The sequence below is a fragment of the Acanthochromis polyacanthus genome, chromosome 19, assembly GCF_021347895.1.
Source record: "Acanthochromis polyacanthus isolate Apoly-LR-REF ecotype Palm Island chromosome 19, KAUST_Apoly_ChrSc, whole genome shotgun sequence".
NCBI lineage: Eukaryota > Metazoa > Chordata > Actinopteri > Pomacentridae > Acanthochromis > Acanthochromis polyacanthus.
In genome coordinates, this window is record NC_067131.1 from 20,513,242 (window position 1) to 20,540,946 (window position 27,705).

Below are 27,705 nucleotides of genomic sequence, written 5' to 3' on the forward strand. Positions count from 1 at the left end.
GTCTGTTCTGTTGCTTGGTTCCCCATTCTGGTCCCCTCTCCTTTTGACCCTTACAGTGTTAACCTTTTGCATTTTTGTTTTTATAGGAAATGGAAGAATCTGACGAGGGGAGGGACCCAGATGATGTTGAGGTATTTGAACACCCACCTGCTACGGGATGGGATGGATTGGATTTGGAAAACAATTTAACCTGACTCATTTGTGTTTTTGCTTTGTGACTAACCAAAGCGAAGGTATGGCTGTCACCACGTGCTATGAAGGAGCATGTTCACTAGATGGTGCTGTGAGTTTATGTATGTCTCGTGGATATTTAAATATCTAATGGGACACTGTATGTTGTAGTTAAAGCTGCTGTCCGGAGTTTGAATCGCAGCATCTCCCAGAACACTGTTGGTCCCACCCTCCCTCCCTCTGATTTCGCCCCTTTATTTGTGCACGCGTGCAGTACATGAGAGAAGTGCCCGGAGTGCTGCAGCATCTCGCCTGTTTTGCTGTTTTCCCCTCTTCTACATTTAGTACATTTAGTAAATAATAAAGGAATTACGTTAGAATGCTGTATTGAGTCTAACTTGTCCTAATACCAAAATAACATGAATCTGCTAGGACGAACTAGTAAAGTTTCAATATGTGATTACACTCGTGTATCCCTCTCAATGACGTTGTTTATCAAACTTAGTGCATTTACGCGTGTATATGTGTTACATTGTTTATTTATTTCTATCTAGAGTTCAGAATTGCATGACTCCTCTGACGAAGAGTATGTCCCAGACGCCCCAACATCTTCCTCCAGAGGTTGGGCATCTAAACGAAGCCGTCAGGCGGGCTATGGAGGGCCGTGGTCGGGGAGCGAGGCGAGCACCCCGACCACGGCATCTAAACGAAGCCGTCAGCCGGGCTATGGAGGGCCGTGGTCGGGGAGCGACGCGAGCACCCCGAGCCAAAAAACGTCCTGCAGTCTCTTGGCCTGACAAGCCGTGGGATTGGTAACTTTTCTGGAAGTTGCTGATCCCTGATGCTCTCTCCTCCACAAGCAAAACAAATGTGCGCGCGGTTGCGTAGTGCGTAGCTCGCCCACCTCTGCATGGGCTTGCTTGCTGTGCGCGTAACCGTTGATTGACAGCATGACAAAGCTGAAGCTCGAACTTGATTGGTCGGCAGCAACCGGCGCTTTTTGGAATAACATGGGGGTCTATGAGAGGAAGGCGGAGCTCAGGAATAAATTTTCATATCGCGTTATTCTAACTTTATATTATAGTATCGAACTAGACTAACACATTTAAGCTTTGTTAAAAAATGATACATAGATTGAAAACAAACGGAAACTCCGGACAGCAGCTTTAAAGTGTCCCTTGATTTGCTTGACTGATGCTTCTTCATGTGTGCCGTAAATCTCTTCTCAAGTGAAGAGCTCAACCAACAGTGTCGTTTTTCAGAGCACACTGCTTGGACATTCACGCCATACTAACCCCACCCTGTGTGTGGTACAGGCCACTCAGGTGAGAGTGACTCACAATCCTAACAAGTAGAAGCAATAATTCAAAGGACGTCTACCGTCTGAGGCTTTTTTTTTACAACATAGGGATCTGATAAGCTGTTGTTTTGTGAGTTTTGTCTGTTGGTGTGCTATGCCAAAAACAGGAGATAGCAGCCATGGCAATAGGGTAATTGTTAGTGTGCGTCATGATGTGGTTTCCTAATAATGCATGTATCAACATGTGGATATTTTTTTCCAAGAAAGAGAAGCAGGGTAGTCATGAAAATAATAATCTTGACTTTGCAAGATAATGCTCAACATTTGTGCTCTCATAAGAGATGTTTTTTGTTGTATTCTTTAGCAATTCAGGATTTGAGATCATGTGTATGTTTTCCAGCTTAGGGCTGGTTGTTTAGCCTGGTCTTTGCGTTTAGCTTTCACTCTGTCCTCCTATATTATTACTATTCCTTGCAGTTGTCTCATCAGCTAGCTAGCGGCTGCTATTTGGGTTTTCATACAGTTCTGATAAGAGTTGCAATGCAATGCTTGGACCTCATTTAACCAGAGAAACTGAATACACCAGAACTCTTTGAAATATTGCTGCAGTGTGGTTGCAGATGCAAATGATCTTACCAAGATTTAATTGAGTCACAGTACATTTAGTTTGGACTGTCATTGGTCCAGGAACTGTCTGGAGGATCACAGGCAGAATCTGTATCTTAAACCAGTCAGTCTTTGTGAAATGTGATTTTGATATAGTTGACACCTCTAACAAGTGGAGAGGGTTCCCTTCCAACTGTGTGTCAGAGTTGCAGGTTCCAAACTAGGAAACATGGATGTCTTTTTTGTTTTGTTTTTAAGTTGGTCCTGATTGAAATATCTGTAGTAATCCAGTTATGTTGATGATATTGTCTGTTTTATGCAGCACCATCAACAGGTTAGTATTTTTTAATTTGACTGAAATAGCATTTAAATGGACTATTGTGAAATCTGATACAGACATTTAAGGTTTCTTGAGGATAAATAATTTGGGTATTCCCCAGACCCTCCATGCACAAACATCAAGTGAAAATTTCAGTTTCCTAACATGTATTTTGAATCAGTTGACTTTCTCATCAGCCTTAGCTTTACTGTGTTTAGGGCTTATTGTTACCATGCTAACTTGATTGTACTACACCTACTAAACATTAGCATTTTACCATTGGCACTGTGTCTCACTGCATCTTCACAGAGATGATTTTGTGGTTAATGTGTTTTTCCTGAATGAAAACAAGGCAATGGAGCTACCTCTACCATATACTGCTGAGTGTTTCATTTCTTATGCAAATCTCATTGTAAAGCTCCCCCATCACTATTCATATAAGATACAACAGCTAAGATGCTGTGGTGTTATAGTTCTATGCTTGGATCTAATATTTGTGTTGAAAACCATATATATATATATATATATATATATATATATATAGAGAGAGAGAGAGAGAGATAGAGAGAGAGAGACAGAGAGAGACAGAGACTCCAGTTTTTTGTTTGTGAACTGTCATTTAAAGCAGGAAAGGGAAAAGATATACTGACAGCTGAGTAACAACGAGACAGAACTTCATGTGTAACATCACTGGAGTGGTGCTTTATTAGAGAAATAGAGGTAATTTGTTTGTAAGGTACTCAAAGCAAAAACAACAAAGCACCTACTTTGCCACCCACATGATATCCAACCAAGATCTCTTCCACAGTTTGGAACATATACACATCATTCTAAAATAAAGATGTGCTATCTAAGGTCTAATGCAGCCTCCCTGCAACAAATCCCTCCATGATAAAAATGCCAGCGCTCTGTGGTTGCAAAGGCAGATGATAATAAGGCAGTATTTTATGGCATTGCTTTACTTTACTTAAGTTGTAAAATAATTTTTCAAACAAATAGATTCATGGGTAACACTTTATAATAACTATACACTATTAAGCATTAGTTAAGCATTGGTTCAGCATAATTTAAGCATTAGTTAATCCTTAAATCCTCATGAACTCATCATGAATTCACCATTAGTAATGCATTACAAAGCATTAGTAAAGACAGTTTTAAATGTTCAACTAACACATTATTAAGCATTAGTTAAACATTAGTGAAGTGCTTAATTCATTGTTAACTCATCATTTGTAACTAATTAGTTATACGTGCTTAATTAATCATGAATTCATGATCTGTATGGCATTTATTATGCATTACTAAGCACTTAATAAATCCGGTTAAAATGTTTTGTTGCTCATTGATAATCTCAGTTGTTAATACTTTATAAAGGGTTAGCAACTGTGTTAGTATATGATTTACAAACACATATTCATACTCAATGAATAACTTATTAATGCGGCTACTACTCATTAGTTCAGTATATTCCGTGAGCCCATCTAAAGTGAGGACTATCTATGCTTTATAAAGCATTTATAAATGACACAGAAGCAAAGATATACAAAGTGTCAGTTTTATTGGTCCCAAACAATACAAGCTCTTTTAAATACACACTTTAAACAAATACAATCTATAAAATTTCAAGTAAACTTGACAAACATCTTCAAATAACAACAGTCTGTGATCGTATAAAATAGAAAAATAAAATACAAGCTCTTTTAAATACACTTTGCAATCCTTAACATTTCAAGTAAACTGGTGAATTATCTCTTTAGGTCACACACACACCAGAGGTAAGTGGCTGCCTGATTCTGGGATTCCGCCAGTGCATTTCAATGGGAAACGAGTACATTCCTCCTCCTGCCAAAGGTAAAAGTTGCAGGAGGAGGAATCCGCTCGTTTCCCATTGAATTACATTGGCGGAATCCCAGAATCAGGCAGCCACCTACTTCTGGTGTGTGTGCCCTTGAATTGCACAAAGTGCTTTACAGTAAAACAAATATACCGTTTTCAAATATTGCAAGATAACACTAGATAATTTCTGCAACCTGTTTGCCTCTACGATCAGCTGCCATCTCTCCAGCGGGTTCTCTCTCCGACTTCCGCATTTGAGAAAAATTTAAAAACCCGCGCGGTCTCGCTCTCCAGAACCGCGGAGGAGACTGGGACTTGTAGGACTCTGGGACGCATAAGACGCTACTGCGCATGCTCTTACCGTCCAAAACGCTAGTGCGCATGCTCCAAAATGCAGAAGTCACGCTGGTAAGATGACAGCTGATCGTAGAGGCAAACAGGTTGCAGAAATTATCTCGTGTTATCTTGCAATATTTGAAAACGGTATATTTGTCTTACTGTAAAGCACTTTGTGCACTTCAAGGGCACCCACTTACCTCTGGCGTGTGTGTGCCCTAAAGAGATAGTTCACCAGTTTACTTGAAATGTTAAGGATTGCAAAGTGTGTATTTAAAAGAGCTTGTATTTTATGTTTCTATTTTATACGATCACAGACTGTTGTTATTTGAAGATGTTTGTCAAGTTTACTTGAAATTTTATAGATTGTATTTGTTTAAAGTGTGTATTTAAAAGAGCTTGTATTGTTTGGGACCAATAAAACTGACACTTTGTATATCTTTGCTTCTGTGCCATTTATAAATGCTTTATAAAGCATAGATAGTCCTCACTTTAGATGGGCTCACGGAATATACTGAACTAATGAGTAGTAGCCGCATTAATAAGTTATTCATTGAGTATGAATATGTGTTTGTAAATCATATACTAACACAGTTGCTAACCCTTTATAAAGTATTAACAACTGAGATTATCAATGAGCAACAAAACATTTTAACCGGATTTATTAAGTGCTTAGTAATGCATAATAAATGCCATACAGATCATGAATTCATGATTAATTAAGCACGTATAACTAATTAGTTACAAATGATGAGTTAACAATGAATTAAGCACTTTACTAATGTTTAACTAATGCTTAATAATGTGTTAGTTGAACATTTTAAAACTGTCTTTACTAATGCTTTGTAATGTATTACTAATGGTGAATTCATGATGAGTTCATGAGGATTTAAGGATTAACTAATGCTTAAATTATGCTGAACCAATGCTTAACTAATGCTTAATAGTGTATAGTTATTATAAAGTGTTACCGATTCATGCTAAAAAAAAAGATCAATTTTCTAGGAGTGTAACGAAATGGTCAACTCACGAAACAATACAAAATACGAAACAGGGCTCACGAGACGAAATACTCACGATACGAAATAAAGATTAAAGAAAATCCCCAACAGTAGGAAGTTATGCAAAAATCTCATTTTCTTTATTTTCTTCCTTATACAGACATACAAAAAATAATGCTGCATCAGTACAAAATACATGCTCTTTGGGGGAAAAAAAAACCAAAATTGTAGTTTTTTCCCCTTATTTAGACTACAGTGCAAATACAAACATAAAATCTCAATAAAAAAGTGCTTTGTTAATGTAATAATCAGGATAACTACATTCTTGAATGAAAAGGAAAACAAATAGCAGTCCTAGGAGCTGCAGTCTAGATCTATAAATGTCTGAACTGTGAACTAGTTGTACTCGCCGCAGTATACGGCGAACTGTAGTGGCATATTTTGCACACAGTTTTTGTTTTATCTGCAATCTTCTCTCCGTTCTCTCGTCGTTTACATAGGAAGCCAAAATAGGTCCACACAACCAATTTATTTGACGAAGGAGCATCAGCTAATTCCTCAACCTCATCTTCCTCCGTTTTGGAGCGAGTGTTTTGCTTCGGTAGGCGAGGAGGGTCAAAAATCATCAGTCTCAGTGATGCGCGGCGCCCCTTCGCGTTTTTTATTTTGTGCTTTTATTTCGTGCGTCTTTGAATTTTATTTCACCATTTTTTATTTCGCGCCTACAATTTTCCTATTATCATGGTCAGAGTGGTTCCATGTGGCACTGTTATTTATACGGGACAGATGACTGAATGACATGCAATTGCCTGAAATTGGAAGTGGTTTATTTTGATTAGAAGTGTTGGTTATATTTTATCCTCTACCCAGAAAAACCTTGAAAACCCTGAATGTTATTACTTGCAGTGCTGCCATTTTTTTCCGGCTTACTGCGACCCCTGACCTTACTGTGAAGGGCAGCCAGATGGGAAAGAAATGTCAGGTGGGAAAATCAATGAAATGATGAGCATTTATTGGCTCTGTCTCAAACAGTATGTGCATCAGCTGCATTTATTTCTTTATTTTTTCGGTTTGGACTATCTCCAGCGGGCTCTGCTGTACCTCCATTCCTTTCTGTCCTCCTCCCGTCTCCCTCCTTCTTGTCATTTGGCCAAGTTCAGCACAATTCTTTGATGTGCCCATGCAGTTGCTAGGTGACGATGTGATTCCTGTGAATAACAGCACTGTTCTTTTGTGCTGAACCTGTGTTATGCCCACAATGCTGGCACAACAGGCAGCATATTTTAGCGGCTGTACAAGACTCCTCCTCGTGTCGAGCAAAAGCATTCACTGGAAGCTGCCTAGATTTAGTATTCTGGTTCCTATTGCTTCTTAGAAACTATTCTCCTATGTGCTTTGTTTTGTGCAGTCTGCACCACTGGCCTCTATGATTTGCAGGTGTCAGGTACACATGGAATGAGGTTTCGTCTCCAGCTCCACATCTTGCACCAGAACTGGCTTTGCTTGTTTGCACAAGTCATCCCATTAGCTTTCCTATACTTGCCTGTAATTAACTATACCAAAACTGAGAACATGGTTTCATAATATATGCAACTAATGCTCTTTATATTTCCCACTCCCGAGTGTTAATGATTAGATTCTCCTGAGTAAAGGAGACCTAAAGATCCCATGTGTCTCTTTTTCTCTCCTCTTCCCTCTTCTTTTTTTTACAGATCCCAGAAGCAGAAAAAAAGGACCCCAATGAGCTTGTTGGTGAGTACAGACTTCCATCTACATACACACATAACATTGACCAATTCCTGAAGGATAGGGCTGGTGTTTATAGTCAGTAATATCCAAAGCTTGCTATATCTTCTTCCTCTGTTCCATAGAGCTCCACTGAAACTATTAAACTGTAGGTTTTAAAAAGTATGTCCTCAAAAATGCCTTCAAAGGCATTTACATAGGCATCTCAGTACAGCTACGGGCAGTAGAGGTGGATTTTTGTGTCTGATAGTGGGCAGTCAGGATTCAGTGCTGCTAGCTACAGTAGTTAGGAAGCTCATTGTGTCATACTGGGAAGTTTAAGTTTTGGATTTGTCTGTGTCCAGCTACCTTTCATTTGAGTCAATATAAATTGGAAATAAAATGTGATAGAAATAATGCTACAGGGTGGGCCTCCTTCTCATACGTAGGAAAAATAAACATTTTATATTGGACAACCGTTTCTATTTATATAATGTGCTCTATATGATTACCATTGTTTCGAAAACACATATTAATATTTGTTTTCAACTGATGATGAACTAGCATTAGCACAGTTGACGTTATGCGTGTAATGGCAGGGTTCTCGCCAGCGCATTTCAGCGTAACGGGCCGTTACGCTGTCATAACGTCCCGTTACACTGTCTAACGGGCCGTTACGCAGTCTTAACGGCCCGTTACGCTCAGTTTAAAAGATTAGGCTGTGATTAGGGCCTGCTACACCAGCGCATTTCAAAGATTACGCTGTTATGACAGTGTGTGGCTCCGTCATGAGAGTGGGAGAGAGAGCAGCGTGTGTGTGGGAGGGAGGGGGAGAGCGAGTGAGACAGACGGGCAGTCGGAGGAGGACAGAAGGTGTGTAGTTGCTGCTTTGGCGGTACTGTGCGGTTCAGCCACTGTTTATAGACAATAAAGGCTGCAGTGTTCTTCGATACAGCTGGGCTCCTGTGTCTTTGCCTCTACGGCTGATGAGGAAGTGAAGGGGTTAACCCCGGGCTTCCTGACCACGGTCGGGGGCCGAACAGGAAGGGTTAACACTGTGATTAGGGCCGCTGCGCTGTTATTTTGACAGATAACGCCATGTGCGTTTGTTTTTATCGACTGGGTGCCTATCTAGGCTAATTTATGTCTCCCCACCTCAGCCGTACTTTCCTGTCGATTGACCCGTTCCCGTCTATTGCGCGCGCGCGTTCTCGTCTATTGCGCGCGTGCGTGCAGGAGGACCTGCCGTTACGCTGAAAAAAAAATCCTGGCGAGAACCCTGAATGGTGTTGGTGATACGTTCGAGATGATTTATGTCTCATATCTTTACCTGATACATCATGGCCATCAAGTGCCCCCAAAGATAGCGTCAAACGCATCTTCTAGAGCAGGAGTCAGAAACCCGCGGCTCTGGAGCCGCATGCGGCTCTTTCATCTCTCTGTTGCAGCTCCCTGTAGCTTTGGAAAATAAATAATCAGCAGGCTAATTAAAATTTATTTTAGTTTGTTAGTTTTTAAAATTTAATTCTGAATTTGAAGATTATGGTGATCTTGTAACATCAAAATAAAACGTCTTAATTTTTTTGTCTGTCAAAATATGCGTCCCAGCCGTCAATCTGCGACACTCGCCGGCCTGCGTGTATTCATTTGGAGTCCTGTTGATCTTTGGATCCCAGTGTTTGCTCTACATTCATTCGGCAGTGGCGAGCCACCATTCCTAAATCCTAGCCGTCGCTCCTTCAAATTTCTTTCTTTTTTTGTTCTCGCAAATACACCACTGCCGCACGTCTCCGCCTTCCCAGCAGAGTCCTGCAATTGTGTCGGGTACTCCAGGGTTCTCACCAGAATTTTTTTTCAGCGTAACGGCAGGTCCTCCCGCACACGCGCGCGGGAGGACCTGCCGTTACGCAATAGACGGGAACGGGTCAATCGACAGGAAAGTACGGCTGAGGTGGGGAGACATAAATTAACCTAGATAGGAACCCAGTCGATAAAAACAAACGCACATGGCATTATCTGTCAAAATAACAACGCAGCGGCCCTAATCACAGTGTTAACCCTTCCTGGTCGGCCCCTGACCGTGGTCAGGAAGCCCGGGGTTAACCCCTTCACTTCATCAGCAGCCGTATAGGCAAAGACACAGGAGCCCAGCCGTATCGAAGAACACTGCAGCCTTTATTGTCTATTAACAGTGGCTGAACCGCACAGTACTGCCAACCCAGCAACTACACACCTTCTCTCCTCCTCTCAGAACTGCCGTCTCTCTCGCTCGCGCTGCATTAAGGGTCGCTCGGACATCTCGCTCTCCTCCTCTCTCACACTCTGCTCTCTCTCCAGCTCTCATGACGGAGCCACACACTCTCATAACAATATTTTAAACTGATAGTGTAACTGGCCGTTACGACTGCGTAATGGGCCGTTAGACAGTGTAACGGGTCGTTACGCTGAAATGCGCTGGCGAGAACCCTGTACTCGTGAGTACTAAGGTAAACTACGGATAATTGTCTTGCTCAGTATCTACTCTTTGATACGTCAGATTAATACGACGTTACTCGTGAGAGCACAGCTCGATGTCACGTCCAGCATCCAGGCAGCAGGTCAGAGAGTCAGAGGAGTGTCGTCTAGGAAAATAGGGCAGCGACTTCCCAGAGAAAATTTATTAGCTTAAGATAAATGGATAAATAGATTTTACAAGTTAAATAGACATTCGCAAAATATTGATTTCCAGCTAACATTACGTAACATATGAGGTCCAGGAGCAAAAATGACATTAACCAAGTAAGATAAATATTAGTGGTAGGACACAATTTAAAAAATGAATTTATCTAATTAGAGGCTTTGTAATTAATTCATCACGACTGATGGCATCAAATAGCAATATCTGACATAATCAGCAAAGTTTTTCAATTTAAGTAATTTTTGGTTGATGACTGAATTGGTGAACAGACATATACGTTAACTTAAACAAGAAGTATATTTCATTTATATTTATCTGCATTTTTCATCTGTCTACTACATTTACAGATTACTGCAAACTCAAAGTTCATTTAGAACGATTATATTCAATATTTTTCAAGCTTTTTGTAAACTCAAGCACCTTTAGCATCTCGAAAAGTGGTCTATTATGGGATGGATACACTGGCTTGAAGTGCTGCGGTGATCAGAAAACTATTTGTTGCACAATTTCCAAATAACCACGCTTTTATCCAAGCTGCCATCAGGAAGATTTTTAAATGAAACTTTCTGCCCAACACACTCAGAGTGTTCTCGTCTTCAATCACTGTTCACCAAACTTTATTGTGCGCTGACAGTGCATCCTGTGAATCTTCTTCACAGCTGGAAAACAGACTTTAGGTTCATTAGCGCTACCTACCTGGCTGGAGTGTTCATCAGTGTTATCGGTGTGCCAGAAATTTGGGAACTGAGAAAGGTGCGGTTAAATACATTATTTTTTTAATTCATTATTTTTTTTATTAATTAATTAGTCAAAATTAACCCCTTAAAGCTGCTGTCCGGAGTTTGAATCGCAGCGTCTCCCAGAACACTGTTGGTCCCACCCTCCCTCCCTCTGATTTCGCCCCTTTATTTGTGCACGCGCGCAGTACATGAGAGAAGTGCCCGGAGTGCTGCAGCATCTCGCCTGTTTTGCTGTTTTCCCCTCTTCTACATTTAGTACATTTAGTAAATAATAAAGGAATTACGTTAGAATGCTGTATTGAGTCTAACTTGTCCTAATACCAAAATAACATGAATCTGCTAGGACGAACTAGTAAAGTTTCAATATGTGATTACACTCGTGTATCCCTCTCAATGACGTTGTTTATCAAACTTAGTGCATTTACGCATGTATATGTGTTACATTGTTTATTTATTTCTATCTAGAGTTCAGAATTGCATGACTCCTCTGACGAAGAGTATGTCCCAGACGCCCCAACATCTTCCTCCAGAGGTCGGGCATCTAAACGAAGCCGTCAGGCGGGCTATGGAGGGCCGTGGTCGGGGAGCGAGGCGAGCACCCCGACCACGGCATCTAAACGAAACCGTCAGCCGGGCTATGGAGGGCCGTGGTCGGGGAGTGACGCGAGCACCCCGAGCCAAAAAACGTCCTGCAGTCTCTTGGCCTGACAAGCCGTGGGATTGGTAACTTTTCTGGAAGTTGCTGAGCCCTGATGCTCTCTCCTCCACAAGCAAAACAAATGTGCGCGCGGTTGCGTAGCGCGTAGCTCGCCCACCTCTGCATGGGCTTGCTTGCTGTGCGCGTAACCGTTGATTGACAGCATGACAAAGCTGAAGCTCGAACTTGATTGGTCGGCAGCAACCGGCGCTTTTTGGAATAACATGGGGGTCTATGAGAGGAAGGCGGAGCTCAGGAATAAATTTTCATATCGCGTTATACTAACTTTATATTATAGTATCGAACTAGACTAACACATTTAAGCTTTGTTAAAAAATGATACATAAATTGAAAACAAACGGAAACTCCGGACAGCAGCTTTAAGCTTCAGTGTACCGCCGGCGGTACACCTACTAATTTGCATAGGAATTTCAAGAATGTCCGACGGCTGCAAACACGATTATACAAACACTATACGCCGATGGAAAGCTTTGATTCTCATGAATCCGCCGGTATAAACCACTTTCAGATGCGATTACCACAGTGGGTGAGAAAAACACATTTGTCCGACAAAAATGAATATTCATCCATCCGTTCTCTATACACGGCTTCAACGCACACAGCACGACTCACATTTCCGGGTTTATTATTACACACAAAAAAAGATTCCACAAAAAACGGCCATAATCCAACCTTTTACATCCAGATGACACAAGCCAGTAAACTATTTTATCCAAAACATGTCCTGAAGTCGGTATAAAATCCCCGAATCGGTCATTTTCAAGGAAATGCACCTCGCGATGCCCGTCCAATATTCCCTGTATTTTTCATAATTTTTTTTATTTAAAAATAGAATATTAACGATTTTTTTGTACTGAAAACGGCTGGAATTTACTGAAGCTTAAAGGGTTAACAAGGGCATAGGGGTACAAAGCAATTTATGCAGTGTTGTCTTCATTTTAAATGCCAAAAGGATTTTGCGGCTCCCGGCGTTTTCTTTTCTGTGGGAAACGGGTCGAAATGGCTCTTTGAGTGTTAAAGGTTGCAGACCACTGTTCTCGAGTATCTGAAACATAAAAAATATATACATTATACATTTCCTATGTATGGAAACTTCTGGCCCACTCTGTAGATCTTAGTGTCTCGACCAGGTTTCATGTTTTGGCTTGTATGAATGTCAGACAAGTAATAGACTTATCTGTGTCAGTTTAAGAATCAGTTTTGTTAGGTGGGTGTTGGTGCAATGAATGTCTGAATCACGAACTAGACCTAGCTGACTTATGAAAGTCTCTTTGTCGAATGACTAACAGATGGGTTGTGAAGGTCAAGTAGGGGTTAGCTGGCAAAGGTTTGTGAGGAATGACTGACCTGTACAGGTGTGCTTGTGTGTGAGTAGCAGATCAGACAGGATATGAGTGTTCCAGGGAGTGGCATTTTATACAACAGTCTGTTTGACCATAAACTTTCAGCTGGTACAATTCCCCCTCTGCTGTTTGTTTATGCAGGCTCTTAGCTGGATGCACATGATAGCACACTTTTGCAATGCAACACTCATCCACATCCAATATTCAACTGTGAAATGATGCACATAGAAATGTGTTGCAGTGAGTCGAGAACTGATTACAGTAATTCAAATATTATGATTCCTCACAAAGAAAATATTTAGTTTCAAAATTACTGTCACCCTGAATCCAAGCAGGAGATGATTTGTTGAGTGGATTTGTTTCTAAACCGGATGTAGATGATTGTGTCTTTGTATGCTGCCATTGTGTTTTAAAAGTGTAGTTACCAAAACGGTTCAGTTCTGACACCCAGCCGCTCCATAAAGCAGATAACAGAAGCTGAGTGAACTGAGTGGCTTCTGCCCACAGCTTTGCTCCCTCTATCATCATCACTTCCACTCTTCTGGTTTGTTGCAACCATAAAAATATATGACAGACAAAAGGGAACTGCACTAGAGCAGTTTTTAGTTTTCAGAGCAGCCCCCGTTGCTATCAGCTTACTGTAGTGTCAGAATGCAACTCATAGCCTGGACCCCTGACATTCCTTCAGCAGAGCTTGGCTCCTCTGTCTTGTCTGTCAGTAAATGTCACAGTTCGTCTGGCAGAAAGCCTCCTGTCAGCAAGCTGAACACGGCTCTTTGTCTGTTCACTGAAGGGACAGACATTGTCCATCTGTCCAGAAAGACCCTCAGGGCACAGACTGTGACTTTCTGTCTGTTTTTAGGAAGAAAGATGGAAATTTGGAACCAATATAATCTCTTCTCTGTCAGTTTATTACTGTCTTGGTCTTCCTGACTGTGCTTCCCGGTGTATTAGCATATTCCTCACATGCTTAGCTGAATTGTAAACAAGAATATTTATCACACAGGCTGGGATGTATTCACACCTCTGCTGCTACTGTGAAGCTACAGAGTTTATTTTAGTGTTTAAATTAGAGTTTGTCCAACAAGGCAACAGAGTTATCAAATAAATCTCAGGTTGTCTTGAGCGGATTACTCGGCTTCTACAGTACAAAACCCTTGTTGCAGCTGGACTGCATAAGTGTCTGTGACAGTGTGTGCCTGTGAGAGAGTTTAATGAAATACCAAGCTACCACCTAATCCCTCTGAGTCATCGGACTTGCCTTGTCAGGTTTTTTGTTGTTGGAGGCGACAGTATTTTCTGTGTCCATAATATATGCTGGATAGACTAGTTTAGATGGGACCATTAATCATCTGTTGACTTTTTTTTCTGGAAAAAATGTACATGAACTTGCATACATGCATGCTCTGCATTACTTTAGTATCTTTTCAACAAAGGCAACGTCCTGCCCCTCCTTTGCCCTGCGCGGGGAAGTTAACCATTACCATATCAGCTATGGAGCAAATGAAAAGGGAGGTACTGCTCCTCCTCTGAAATTTCCAGACGTAGGGGAGATGAGTGTTGCAAGTCGGCATCCACACGTGTAAATCTGTGGTCTCACATGATCAGCAGACCAGGGAAAAGATACTGAAAGGAGGGGCTGCTAGAAAGAGTGTGTCAGTAAATGATGACCACCTGTCTGCATATAAGCGCTTCTTAATTTATAAGATGCAGCTACTGAACCTTCAGCTGTACTGATACCAAAACAGTATTTTTTTTTTCAATATCATTTTTGTTTAAAGAGCTCTTCCAGTGAGAATGAAGTTTTTTGTTTTTTTTACCTCATTAACGTATTCACATGGGGTTTTTCATATGTTTTTTCATATGGACAACACCATGACTGAGCATTTCCACTTCCAAACTGCAGTGTACTAATGACAGTCTTAAATGCATGGATTCAGACTTCAATGGTTTCCCATTGAAAGGAAGCAATTCTGTTGACTTGCAGGATGGGACTTTGTGCATAATTAGTCTTCAAATCAGTGTCTGGTTTGAACATGTACCGTTGGATTCATTCATTCATTCATTCAATCAGGGACCATGCAATTATCATAGAACACATAGAACTGATGCATATGAGTTGTGCAGCGATTACTTTTTCAAGAACCTTAGACAGGACAGGTAAAATAGAGATTGGACGATAGTTATTTATATTATCCTGACTTCTTGATTTAAAAACTGGTGCAATGACAGCCTTTTTCCAGTCAGATGGAGATTTACAGGATCAAATAGAGAAATTAATTAGATGAGTCAGTGATTTTATTAATATTTTTCTGTGCGTTTTGAGAAAAGCAGTACTCATGTTATAATTGTCATTAGTTTTAGAGTTAGATAATGTATTTATAATCTTAGCAACTAATTCCTCATTTACCTCATTAATGTGAAACCTGTAGAAATTATCGCTTTGCCCTGGTGTAAAATATTTGGCAGCTCAAAGTTTTTTGTTAATTTTTCCACAGACTCTACAAAATATGAGTTAAATGTATTTGCTAAGGAGGCATTGTTAGTGATAGACTCGCCCTAGATTATAAGTTCCTTAGCCCTTTCTGATTGTTTGTTCTGTTGGTTAAGTTACTTACAGTGCCTTGTGAAAGTATTCGGCCCCCTTGAACTTTTCAACCTTTTGCCATATTTCAAGCTTCAAACATAAAGATATAAAATTTTAATTTTTTGTCAAGAATCAACAACAATTGGGGCACAATCGTGAAGTGGAATGAAATTTATTGGATATTTTATACTTTTTTAACAAATAAAACTGAAAAGTGGGGTGTGCAATATTATTCGGCCCCTTTACTTTCAGTGCAGCAAACTCACTCCAGAAGTTCAGTGAGGATCTCTGAATGATCCAATGTTGTCCTAAATGACTGATGATGATAAATAGAATCCACCTGTGTGTAATCAAGTCTCCGTATAAATGCACCTGCTCTGTGATAGTCTCAGGGTTCTGTTTTAAGCACAGAGAGCATCATGAAGACCAAGGAACACACCAGGCAGGTCCGAGATACTGTTGTGGAGAAGTTTAAAGCCGGATTTGGATACAAAAAGATTTTCCAAGCTTTAAACATCTCAAGGAGCACTGTGCAAGCAATCATATTGAAATGGAAGGAGTATCAGACCACTGCAAATCTACCAAGACTCGGCCATCCCTCTAAACTTTCACCTCGAACAAGGAGAAGACTGATCAGAGATGCAGCCAAGAGGCCCATGATCACTCTGGATGAACTGCAGAGATCTACAGCTGAGGTGGGAGAGTCTGTCCATAGGACAACAATCAGTCGTACACTGCACAAATCTGGCCTTTATGGAAGAGTGGCAAGAAGAAAGCCATTTCTCAAAGATATCCATAAAAAGTCTCGTTTAAAGTTTGCCACAAGCCACCTGGGAGACACACCAAACATGTGGAAGAAGGTGCTCTGGTCAGATGAAACCAAAATCCAACTTTTTGGCCACAATGCAAAACGATATGTTTGGCGTAAAAGCAACACAGCTCATCACCCTGAACACACCATCCCCACTGTCAAACATGGTGGTGGCAGCCTCATGGTTTGGGCCTGCTTTTCTTCAGCAGGGACAGGGAAGATGGTTAAAATTGATGGGAAGATGAATGGAGCCAAATACAGGAGCATTCTGGAAGAAAACCTGTTGGAGTCTGCAAAAGACCTGAGACTGGGACGGAGATTTATCTTCCAACAGGACAATGATCCAAAACATAAAGCCAAATCTACAATGGAATGGTTCACAAATAAACGTATCCAGTTGTTAGAATGGCCAAGTCAAAGTCCAGACCTGAATCCAATCGAGAATCTGTGGGCAGAGCTGAAGACTGCTGTTCACAAACGCTCTCCATCCAACCTCACTGAGCTCGAGCTGTTTTGCAAGGAAGAATGGGCAAGAATTTCAGTCTCTCGATGTGCAAAACTGATAGAGACATACCCCAAGCGACTTTCAGCTGTAATTGCAGCAAAAGGTGGCGCTACAAAGTATTAATGCAAGGGGGCCGAATAATATTGCACGCCCCACTTTTCAGGTTTTTATTTGTTAAAAAAGTTTAAAATATCCAATAAATTTCGTTCCACTTCACGATTGTGTCCCACTTGTTGTTGATTCTTGACAAAAAATTACAATTTTATATTTTTATGTTTGAAGCCTGAAATGTGGCGAAAGGTTGAAAAGTTCAAGGGGGCCGAATACTTTCACAAGGCACTGTAAGTGCTTCCATAAAGAAGTGCTATTACCCCTTGCATTATCTATTAGTTTACTATAGTAAGGTACTTTAGATTTGCGTAGTTCCTGTTCCACTTTATTGAACAAACTTGCTTATCTTATTTGTATTTTATTAAATTGTCTGAACAATCCTTTTTTTGTGCTTCCAGTTTTAGGTTATTAGTGTTCTTTAGTAAACAGTTAAATGTAAAATCTGCTTTCAGCCTTTACAAAGGCTGAACAAAAGAAGTAATGATTATCACAGTAAATCACCCTAGCAATGCACTCCTATTTGTTTATATTTAAACAAGCTTTGCTGCTCCTGCTCATTCTATAATCTGTCCCATCAGTTCAGGCAGGCAGAGCATCAATACTACACAGTTATGAAAAACACCAGCTGCTTGACTGCTGCTCATATTGAACATATTTGTACTAAACAAATATTTGCCAATGTTCCCATTTTAGGGTTAGGGTTAGGAAACACTGACAAGTATGTTTTTCTACGGCTAAATGCCCTACTCAGTATATATCTGTATGGTCATTTAAAAATACACACACAAAGAGGGGATCTTAGATTGCTTGTGTTCATGTAAAATACCTGACCATCAGCCAATTCTTAGTTGTTTGCAGCCATGTTTGAAGGAATGTTGGAATGTATACTTGAAATAACAATTTGTGACATGAGCATTTTTAAAAGCAAACCTGTTTCTGGTTCTTCACTGAATCCTACTGGACAGAAGATTTCTATTACTCGATTGTTTAGTCCATTCCACATCACACATAGGTAGGGCAGCTGAGGTTTGATACCCAGGCTTATGTGAGGCTGCAGTCAGGAAATATTGAAAATTGTAACTTCAAGTAAAAGTAGTCGACATAGGCGAAGTGGTGTGAGAGTACATGCTGGTGGAATTTTCCTGAAATGTTTTGTAAGTGTTCAGCATGACAAAGTCAGCACTTTAGAAAATTATCTTCTCATGTCCAGTCAAGTTTTTACTTGTCGACATTCTTCAGTGAGTCAGCAGACACATCTCCTGCATTTAGAAATGTGCACAGATACATATACTTGCTGCTCTTATTCACAGTATGACAGACAGCGCTGAATGAATATTAAGAATGTCAGTCTCTAAGTGACACTGAAGAATGTCTGGGCTGCAGTCAGAGAAAGCAGAAGGTTGATCAAGGAAAACAGAACAAGGGACAGGTCAAAAAAGGAGGGAAAGGAGCCTCCCTTCACCGTACAAGCCCCAACAACAGCCACTCCCTGCCTGGGACGTTCACTCCTAATACCACACATCCCTATAAAATCTACTGACATACACTTAGGATGAAGATGAACAACAGGATACTCAGGGATTCACCAGAGATGTTTGCTTAACACACAGTGAACCTTTGTTTCATTAGCTGAGTTCAATTCTCCAGCACATATCCACATCCCATCTTCCTTCTAATTTGTCATCTGTCAGATTTGGTCCTCCTGTTTCATTACCTTTGTCTATGAGCAGTTTCCCAGTTAATCCGTACTCTGCCTGTGAAGACATGCAGGGTGGAGCAGAAAGGGAAAGCCACTGAGGTGAAAACACAGAAGAGCTCATGTTTATGTTTCTGTCTTCTTGCCAGCTCTATTCTCAGAGAAGGTGAGGAACATGTCACCTGATGAGATCAGGATCCCACCCGAGCCACCTGGTCGCTGCTCGAGCCAACTACAGGTAAACACCACCACTGTTAAATATCTATTTAATTACATCAATTTCACTTTGAGCACGCCATTAATTCAATATACTGCTGCTATCATCTGGTGAAAGCTGTTTTTATATCGCCACCAAGGCCACAAATATCCCTGCTAATCAGACCAGAGCAGTGGGTGTGTGGATTTAGTTGAAGTTATGGGCTTTATTAGCACTCAGTGCCTTGTGTTGTGTGTCTTAGTGTGGCTGTAGGCTTGTTTATGCACTGAATAAACACTTTGCAGGTGGTAAATTCATCTTACTCAAAGGAGAAAACTTGTCATTGGCTCCTAAGGAAGATGTTGGTGCCATAAGTACAGACGGTCTGCACCCGCTCCCCTTTGGCACATGTGTAAGGTTTAGAGTGAAGATTTCAACATTAAGACATAAAGTTTATAACGTTAAGGGCTGAAAACTACCTCATCTTGGATGTTGATGCACTCAAAATAACCTTTTCTTGACGCCAAGTGAATAATTTTGTACTTCAACTCACTCCCTCTGGGGTTCGAAATGCATTCTCGTGGCTACATAAATTCTGAGACTCGCCCCTGTAATTAAACCAGCACACAGTGTCATCTTCAGTCAGCGTATTCTCACCACCACTGTGCTCTCTTTCTGCGTTGCTGCTGTGCATGAGGTGCTTCTGACTCCAAAAAGGTTTGTTTTGTGTGGAGCTAAGGCAGGTCAGGACACACAGCTGACTTTGTAAGTGAACAGCTCAGCAATATCCCCTCTGGGCTGACACTCCCCCACCTATCAGATGACTAATGATTCACCTTCCCTAGAACAGCCTGGATATCCCTGCCCTCAGGTAACAAAGGAGCAGGAACGTATGCACTCAGAGTGGGGTTTAATTGGATTTCGCAATTATTGCATTTTTGCAATAAAGTGGCTGTTTTTTTTCTGTAATTTTCACCATCACTGGAATGCATCCATTTGTGAACTCTTTCCAAGTGCCTTTGGCAATCGTGCCCTGACCTTGGGATTAGAACCAACACTGACATTCCAGGAAAACAGGCTGAATGAAAAAGGAAAGAAAACTACCTTCATTTATGTTCACCTGACACAGATATCCAGGGGTCATGTGACTTATGAATTCTCTCCGTCTAAAGTAAAGGTGAATGCAGCGTGATGCAGTTAGAGCTAGGGCTGGGCGATATGACCAAAATTTTATATCCCGATATGATATACATAACGATATAGCATATTTTTGGTAAATTCAATGAATGAATGGGACCGGGCAGCGGCATACCTTACAAAGTATGGTAGTCTGATCCTTGTCGGTCTTTTTAAGTCCAACCACCGCCATATGAGAGAAGTTCCCCCTCTTTTAGGTACAAGCTCCTCGGTTTGAGCTGGTTGTTCATGTGCATATTTCCCAGTTTGCATGTAATTATAATCAACGTTGTAGGAGAGAGGAATAACATTATGGAAGAGACCAAAAAGTGAGTATAAAACACCCAAAATATGTGTTTGAGCTAGAGGCTAAATGCTGTGGTTTATTTTAGTATGACAGTGAAGAAAACATTTTCATTTATATTCCGCTCCATAAGTCTAGATGGGATCTGTGGTGACTTTGTGCATGCGCGATTCATCTGCCGTCTGGCCACGGAGTGATCAGAAACTGGGACTGCTGTAGGGTTACTGGACTGACGGCCTGTGCTTTGGGAGGGGAAGGGAGAAGCTCACAGCAGCACCTGCTGCTTGTTGAGGACAGTAACTGCAGAATGATCCGGGTTTTCCTGTCAGAGTCTCCAAAACGGCACAAAAAGTCGCTAGATTTGTCGCCTCGAGTAATTATCTGAGCATGAAACGGCATCAAAAGCGGAAGTGAGCGCGCAATGCAACAGAAATCCCCATCCGACTGGAGCGCGGAACACCGACGGACGTCGGTGCATATATTATGTATGCATCATGCAGCGCGGATGTCAGCGTTTAGATACAGCTGTATAGTAAACGCTGACATCCGTGTTTACGATAGATCGCGGATATCCGCGCTGCATCGTGCATATATAATATATGCACGATGCAGCGCTGACGTCCGTCCGTGTTCCGCGCTCCGGTCGGATGGCTCACTTCCGCTTTTGATGCCGTTTCATGCTCAGACGATTACTCGAGGTTTAGTTAGCTGCAGCCCTACTAGTGACTTTTGACAAAAAAAAGTCGCTAGGACGCTTTGGAAAGTCGCTAGATTTGGCGAGAAAGTCGCTAAGTTGGCAACACTGCCGCGTGCCTGGGATTGCCGTAGGGCACGTCGGTGACGTAAAATACTGCGATATAAACGATAGGATCTTCACATAAAACGACAGACATTTTCTATCATCCAGACGATATCTATCGTCATATCGCTCAGCCCTAATTAGAGCCACACAAAATCCTGTTAGGGGGAGGTGCTGAAAATTGGGTCAGCATAAGTGTGTAGCGTTAAGACGGAAGACTGCTCAGTGTCGTTTTCCGTCCCTGTCATGAATGGTCAAAACTGCAAAGACAAACCTGTCTAGACTTTGTCAAACACGATTCAAGCTTCAGAAAGGCAGAATCCTACATTTCTCATGTTATCATCCTTTTGCTAAGCTTACCCCGCCCAGTAAACACCCAAACGTCTTTAAACTTTTAATGCCCATTTTGTAACACTGTCTTCCTGTGAAAACATTTGTGTCCAAACCCAAGTTGAGAGAATTCTGATGCCATCACTTGGTTCTTTTTTCATACTTTAGTAATAATACATCTACATAACATTAGATAACTGTCTTCAAAGATGTAGTTTTTCCTTGACGACTAAAGTTAAGTTGATGTGCAAAATTGGCAGTGACCCTTTAACCGATTAGTAAGTTAACTGAAAATTGATTTGCAATGGTTTAAAAAGTGTTTTAAGCAGAAGACTTCTAAACATTTTGACATGTTGTAGACTTCATTGACAGTGAATAATCTGATAAATTTGAAAATGTTCCTTTAGTTTCTATTGTGTTGCTGTGACGTAGATTTTTGTTTTTTTTTCTCAAAAGCTTCAATGTACGCTGTAGAGTTGAGGTTGATAGAATACAAATGGCTTCCACAAGATTAATACTGTTCCACAGACAGACTGCTGGAGGCTGTAATGCTCAAAGAAATGTAACAGTATGCTGTCAGAAATATTGAAGAAGACGACCGCTAGCAAGCAGATGTAAACGATGCAGGTTTCAGTCTACTCCAAAAATGATGCAAATGTTTCAGAAGGCTTAAAGCTGCAGGCTTGTTAGACCTCAAAGGTACACACACTTAATTTTAGACAACAAACATTTAATGTAAACATAGTGGGGCTGAATAATTTGGGGAAAATATGGAATTGCGATTTTTTTTAAGAGAAATGTTACAATTTCAATTTGATTTGCCATGTACACTGCCGTTCAAAAGGTTGGGGTCACTTAGAAACGTTTTTATTTTTGAAAGAAAATCTTTTTTTTTTTCAAATGTAGATAACATTAAATTAATCAGAAATACAGTTCAGGAATTGTTAATGTGGTAGATGACTATTCTAGCTGGAAACAGCTGATTTTTAATGGAATATCTACTGATCTACTATAGGGGTACAGAGGAACATTTCCAGCAACCATCACTCCTGTGTTCTAATGGTACATTGTGTCAGTTAATCGTGTTGAAAGGCTAATTGATGATTAGAAAACCCTTGTGCAGTTATGTTAGCACATGAATAAAATATGAGTTTTGATAGAAAATGTGAAATTGCCTGGGTGACCCCAAACTTTTGAACGGTAGTGTACTTTTTTAAAGTCAAACCTAGTTTCATTCACTGTCGATTTATAATGTGTTTGAACATTTCCACATGAGACGCCAACAAAAGTGTGACTATTACACAATTAAGTCAAAATTAATTTGTAAAACCATTGACAGGGTAGTTTAAAACCCAAGTCAGCACGAGGTGTGGTTGTTGAATAATGAGACTGGGCTTTTGTCAGCATACATGATGAACCAAATACTGCACTTATCAATGAGTATAATTGACTGACAGCATTCGTCTCATTATTTAATATTAGATTTTGATTTGAAACCAAATAATTGTTCAAGATAATATGGGTCATCCTTAACCAAGTAGTTAATTTGCCTAACCGTAGCCACCACAGTGGTTAGGACTAGGTTAGCCACTGTGGTAGCTCAAAAACTTAGCTGTGAAAATAAAAAACATTTACATCACTCCTTTTTTCATCATTTGTAGAGATTTGGACCATGTTGTCCAGCTAATAGTGGCGCCAGTCCAGAAAACACAACATCAAAATAAAAGATTTAACGACTGACTGCATGTATGAGTTTCATAAGGTAATAACAAAGAACATGAACCAGAAGGACTCATTTTAGGAGCAGTTCCTTCTTCCATCTTGGTCCATGTCAGCCCTGTTGTACGACTGCGGACACTTTGCATTCATCTGCCAGCTCCCTGTGGCTTAGTAGAACCTGGTTGTCAAATATTTCTCAGGGGTATCACAAACTTAATATACAATAGCTCCATTCACACTACACTGACCCTTACTGGGCAGGGATGATCATATATATATATATATATAGGTCTTGTTTATTTGATGACATGAACATCGCATCCTGCCAAATGTCTAGTGTGGAAGACGTTGAGTCAAGGCAGAGGTGTCAGTCTCGTCTCATTCAGGATGACCTCTTGTCAGTTTATGTCCCTCATTGATTTGTTTGTTTTGTAACAGGAGAAGATCCACAAGCTGTATGAGAGGAAGCTCCATGGAGATTTTGACACAAACAGCCACATCCAGAAAAAGAAAGAATTTAGAAACCCAAGGTATGCTGCTCAGCTGAAGCCCACACCCAAACCAGTAAACACACACTCAGGCTGTCATTTACACATGATGTCAGATACACTTTTGAGTATAAAAACTAAACAAACACATGAAGATTTTATGCTCGATTATATGTACATGCATCCAAGTATCTTTTTAAGACTTCCTTTGTTTTTTGTTGTTTTTCAGTATTTATGAGAAGCTCATTCAGTTCTGCGGTATAGATGAACTGGGAACCAACTACCCAAAAGACATGTTTGATCCTCATGGCTGGTCAGAAGACTCCTACTATGAAGCTCTCGGTAAGATTTATTTCTTCTTCACGTGTTCTTTGTGATTGAAGCCCAACACTCATATAATCATGTTTTCTTCTTTCAGCCAAAGCCCAGAAAGTGGAGATGGACAAACTGGAGAAAGCCAAAAAGGAACGGACCAAGGTGAGACCAACTGCAAAGAAAAGTGGATTACGCTGCTGTCAGTGCTCTCCTCTGAGTGCGTCAGGGGCAAGTCTCCACCAGCTGCACTTAATTTCTGCTTTACGTCCTTCATCAGACACAGAAATCAACATTGCCAAGTTTCGCTCTTGTAGCAGCAGTTCAGACCCAGCCCAGCTTTCCAACTCAGCGACGCCCCTTCAGGCTCTGCTGGGTTTCCATGTAAATACAAACATCTTGAGCAGAAAAAAAAACTCCTTGATAAATAGCATGTCAGGGCTGATATTGAGGAGGTGAGAAATCGGTATCTCCATGGAATATGCACATGTGGATAGCAAACAGTGTGATAACATGCTATTGTTCTTTAATGCTATTAGCAGCAGCATTCCTGCAGTTGCCCCAAGTTAGTGATTGGACTTGAATGAACATGCACTCTACAAGAGCTGTTCTGTTGCTCTCTAGTGTGAGCAACATAACACTTACAGTTGGTGTTATGTCGATGGGATATTTGTTAAAAGCTATAACATACCAAACAGCACCAGGAAAGAAAATCAGTGTTTCAATGTGTTTGTGTGCTCTTCAGATTGAGTTTGTGACTGGCACTAAGAAAGGCACCAATCCCTCCAGTACAGCAGCTTCTACCACCAACAGCACCACCACCACCACCGCCACAGGTAAACTCCGCCACTGCAGGATCTGACAGCTTAGGACTCTTTCAAAAACGGCAATTTTGCATGGTCTTGTAACATCTGGGTAGCATTTCCAACTCTGAGTTAGCAGCTTTCACATAAACATGGTGGTTTCAGCAAGGAGTTACAATTTACACTCATACCTTTTTTAATTTATAGTCAGGCTCTATTGGCTTGTGGGATATAAAACAGGCAGAAGTTTGTGATACTCTGTTTAATAAAATCTGACATTGTTGAGAAATGTTATCAGGAGATTTTAGAGCATTGATTAGATCACAAGAGATTAGAGTATAAAAGTGAGCTGGATTTCTCTGAACTTGTCATGGCCATAAAGTAAGGCCCAAACATCTTAGAGTGAAAGCAACAAGACAAAATTTTCTTTTGTGAGATAACTAAAACTGTTTTGCAAAATGGTATGTATTCATGTGGGATTCCATTGCTCATAATAATATGGATTAAAAATGTTCCTGGCTGATTAAAGTGACACAAAAAAGCAGTGATTTAAATCCACTTCTTGATATCACTGTCATGTTTTAGGTTTAGATTTTTCCAAGTTTATTTGCAAGTTTGTTTGTTAGGTTTAATTAGCCAACCCAGTATTTCATGTTTAAGAGTGTTTATTAAAAATGTGCTAAGCATTTATGATTCAAAAGCCCAACAGTCATGATTCAAACAGATACATGTAGCTGCAGGTAGTGGCGCCCAGTGCAGTTTTTGCAACAAAAATTGTGTGTATTCATCACTGGTTATACAGGCCCATGGTTGTTACTACAACCAGTGGTGTAGTGTGAAACCATCAGCAGGAGCATATACCTCATGCTTTATTTGTGATAAACCAAAACTCCACCAGATATCTTTGATCCAAGTAACATCAGGCCTTTTCTAAGCAGAGCTGCTGCTTTCCACCCTGAGCTCCTCTCACTGACTCCTCCCGTTTCCTCTGACCAGCAGACGCCCAGAAGAGGAAAAGCAAGTGGGACTCTGCGATCCCTGTGACCTTGGCCCAGCCCACCCTCATCACTACCACGGCAACCTTGCCAGCTGTCGTCTCCGTGACAACCACAGCTAGCGGCACCAAGACCACGGTCATCTCTGCAGTGGGCACCATCCTAAAGAAAGCAAAGCAGTGAACGCAAAGCACAGGCACAAACATGTTTGTCCCCAGCTGACATCAAGTAGACACACCTGTGTAGTGCAGAGAGAGGACAAAAGAACTGATGGACACTCGGTGTATGTTTTCAAAACCAGCCGACAAGCACCCTCTGCTAGACATAGACTATTCTAAAGACTAAACTGCCTTCTGTCTCTGGGATTGTATCCGAACTTCTGCATCATAGAGCCAAATTACCCAAACTGCTCGTAGGCCCTCCATAAATCTGATGCATGCAAATCTCATTTCTGATGAAACTCGTTTGTCATTCATTTTTTATGTGTTGGCAACAGCTGATGGTATAAATCAGTTCAAGACAATAGTTGAATATGGAAGAGTCCCAAACTTTGGTAGAAATGTCTGAAAGACTTTTTATTTTTATATTCATAGTTCTGGTGCACTGTTTTCATGCTTCCAGTAGCAGTTATGTGTTGTAGCTCAACATCTTCATACATTTCTCAGCCTTCTTTTTCTCTTGTGACATTGTGAGGGACTCTGAGGTAAGATTTTTTTACACTTGTACATATATGTATATTGACGATAGGGTAAATAAATGGATCAGATGTTGCCTTTTCAGTTCTGTTCTCATTCTTTTTTTGTCATTTTCACAGTTTTTTTCATCACTTTGAAGCCGCAAAGTGAGTCGTCTTCAGTGCGTGGAATCACAAATAGGTTTTGGTGTTCAGTTTGCTAATAACCCAGGTGAACAAGCTGTGTTGCATTTGACTGTTTATAACAAGGCTTTCCATCTTTGTATTTTACTGTGGAATGCTCCACATTTATGAGGGAACAAGCTCTATTGACTGCAGGCATTGGCCTGAATCTGGACTGAAGAATCTCTTGCTTTCATGCTGACACCCACAAACACATCCACACAGTTTGTCTTCTGTCTCGGGGAACGCATGTGTGTTCCAGGTGGAGTTTGTGCTCTTTTTCACTCCACATCTGACTTCTGTCAAAGGGAACATCAAGAGGTCGGTGTATTTCTGAAGCACTGCAGGAGGTTAAAGTTAATATCAGTGCGCCCCGAGCTGCCTTAAAGACAAGAATAAAGTTATTTTAAAAAATAGGTTCCACCCAAGTTACAAATATTTTTTGATAATCTTTCATACTGTGGTATTCTTAAATTGGGTGTAGCTGTTTTACTTGCCTAACAAAACATCACAACTATGCAGAGATGACTTTCTTGTGTGCTAATTGTTTGTCGAAGCATAACCCAGCGTTTTCAGTTGTATGAAATTAAAAAAAATACAGCCAGTACTAAAGCGACACTTTCATTCCCCTTAAAAAGCAGTTAATTTGAAATCAGATTAGACATAAAAGAAAAAAAAATTCAAACTAAAATCATTATTAACATTTGTTAAAATTTTGCATATTTAGATCGAGAATATGGCAGAAAGTAATCCAAACTTCCAGTGATATCTTGGTGTGACAGTGGAACTAAGAGTTAACAGAGGTTTAAAGCTCAGATTGTAGCTTTGACTTGAGTCATATATATGACATTCAAGTGAATCATACCCACATTTGGGGCACATGAGCTGTAGCAGAAGATGTGCATTTGGTACAGTAAATGAACAAATATCAGCTCTCCTTGTAACTCGACATGTTTTTGCAGAACCTGAAATGCAAATACAGTCAACACAAAAACTACGTGGCGGGCTCTGTTATAGAGGTCTCTCTGATTCTTTGTGTTTATGCGGCATTCACACTTATTTCCACTTGCAGATTTTCATTGCAGATTAAATAGCCTTCACGATTGAGTGATTGAGGCTGGCAGAAAATACGAGAGGCAGAAATCAAAGCCTATTGGACAGTTTCTTCAACCTATCTGATAGAAAATTATTCCCAAGGCACATGCAGAGACTTTGAATATAATAAAGGTTAAGTCCTCAAAAATT

At 40.6% G+C, this 27,705-nt stretch overlaps 1 protein-coding gene across 2 annotated transcripts in view; it reads left to right on the forward strand.

Moving 5' to 3' along the window:
• sap30bp (SAP30 binding protein) overlaps positions 1-26,383 on the forward strand; it is a 36,677-nt gene extending 10,294 nt beyond the window's left edge. Inside the window, exons 3-10 of one of the 2 annotated variants that reach the window (XM_022201496.2) lie at positions 87-131; positions 7,282-7,321; positions 18,632-18,720; positions 23,445-23,536; positions 23,724-23,836; positions 23,913-23,971; positions 24,552-24,642; positions 25,606-26,383. In XM_022201496.2, the coding sequence (XP_022057188.1) occupies positions 87-131; positions 7,282-7,321; positions 18,632-18,720; positions 23,445-23,536; positions 23,724-23,836; positions 23,913-23,971; positions 24,552-24,642; positions 25,606-25,787 (711 nt within the window). In that variant the 3' untranslated portion in view covers positions 25,788-26,383. The remainder of the gene's footprint in view (positions 1-86; positions 132-7,281; positions 7,322-18,631; positions 18,721-23,444; positions 23,537-23,723; positions 23,837-23,912; positions 23,972-24,551; positions 24,643-25,605) is intronic. The other variant, XM_022201497.2, reaches the window with a different exon arrangement.
• Positions 26,384-27,705: the final 1,322 nt, after the last annotated feature.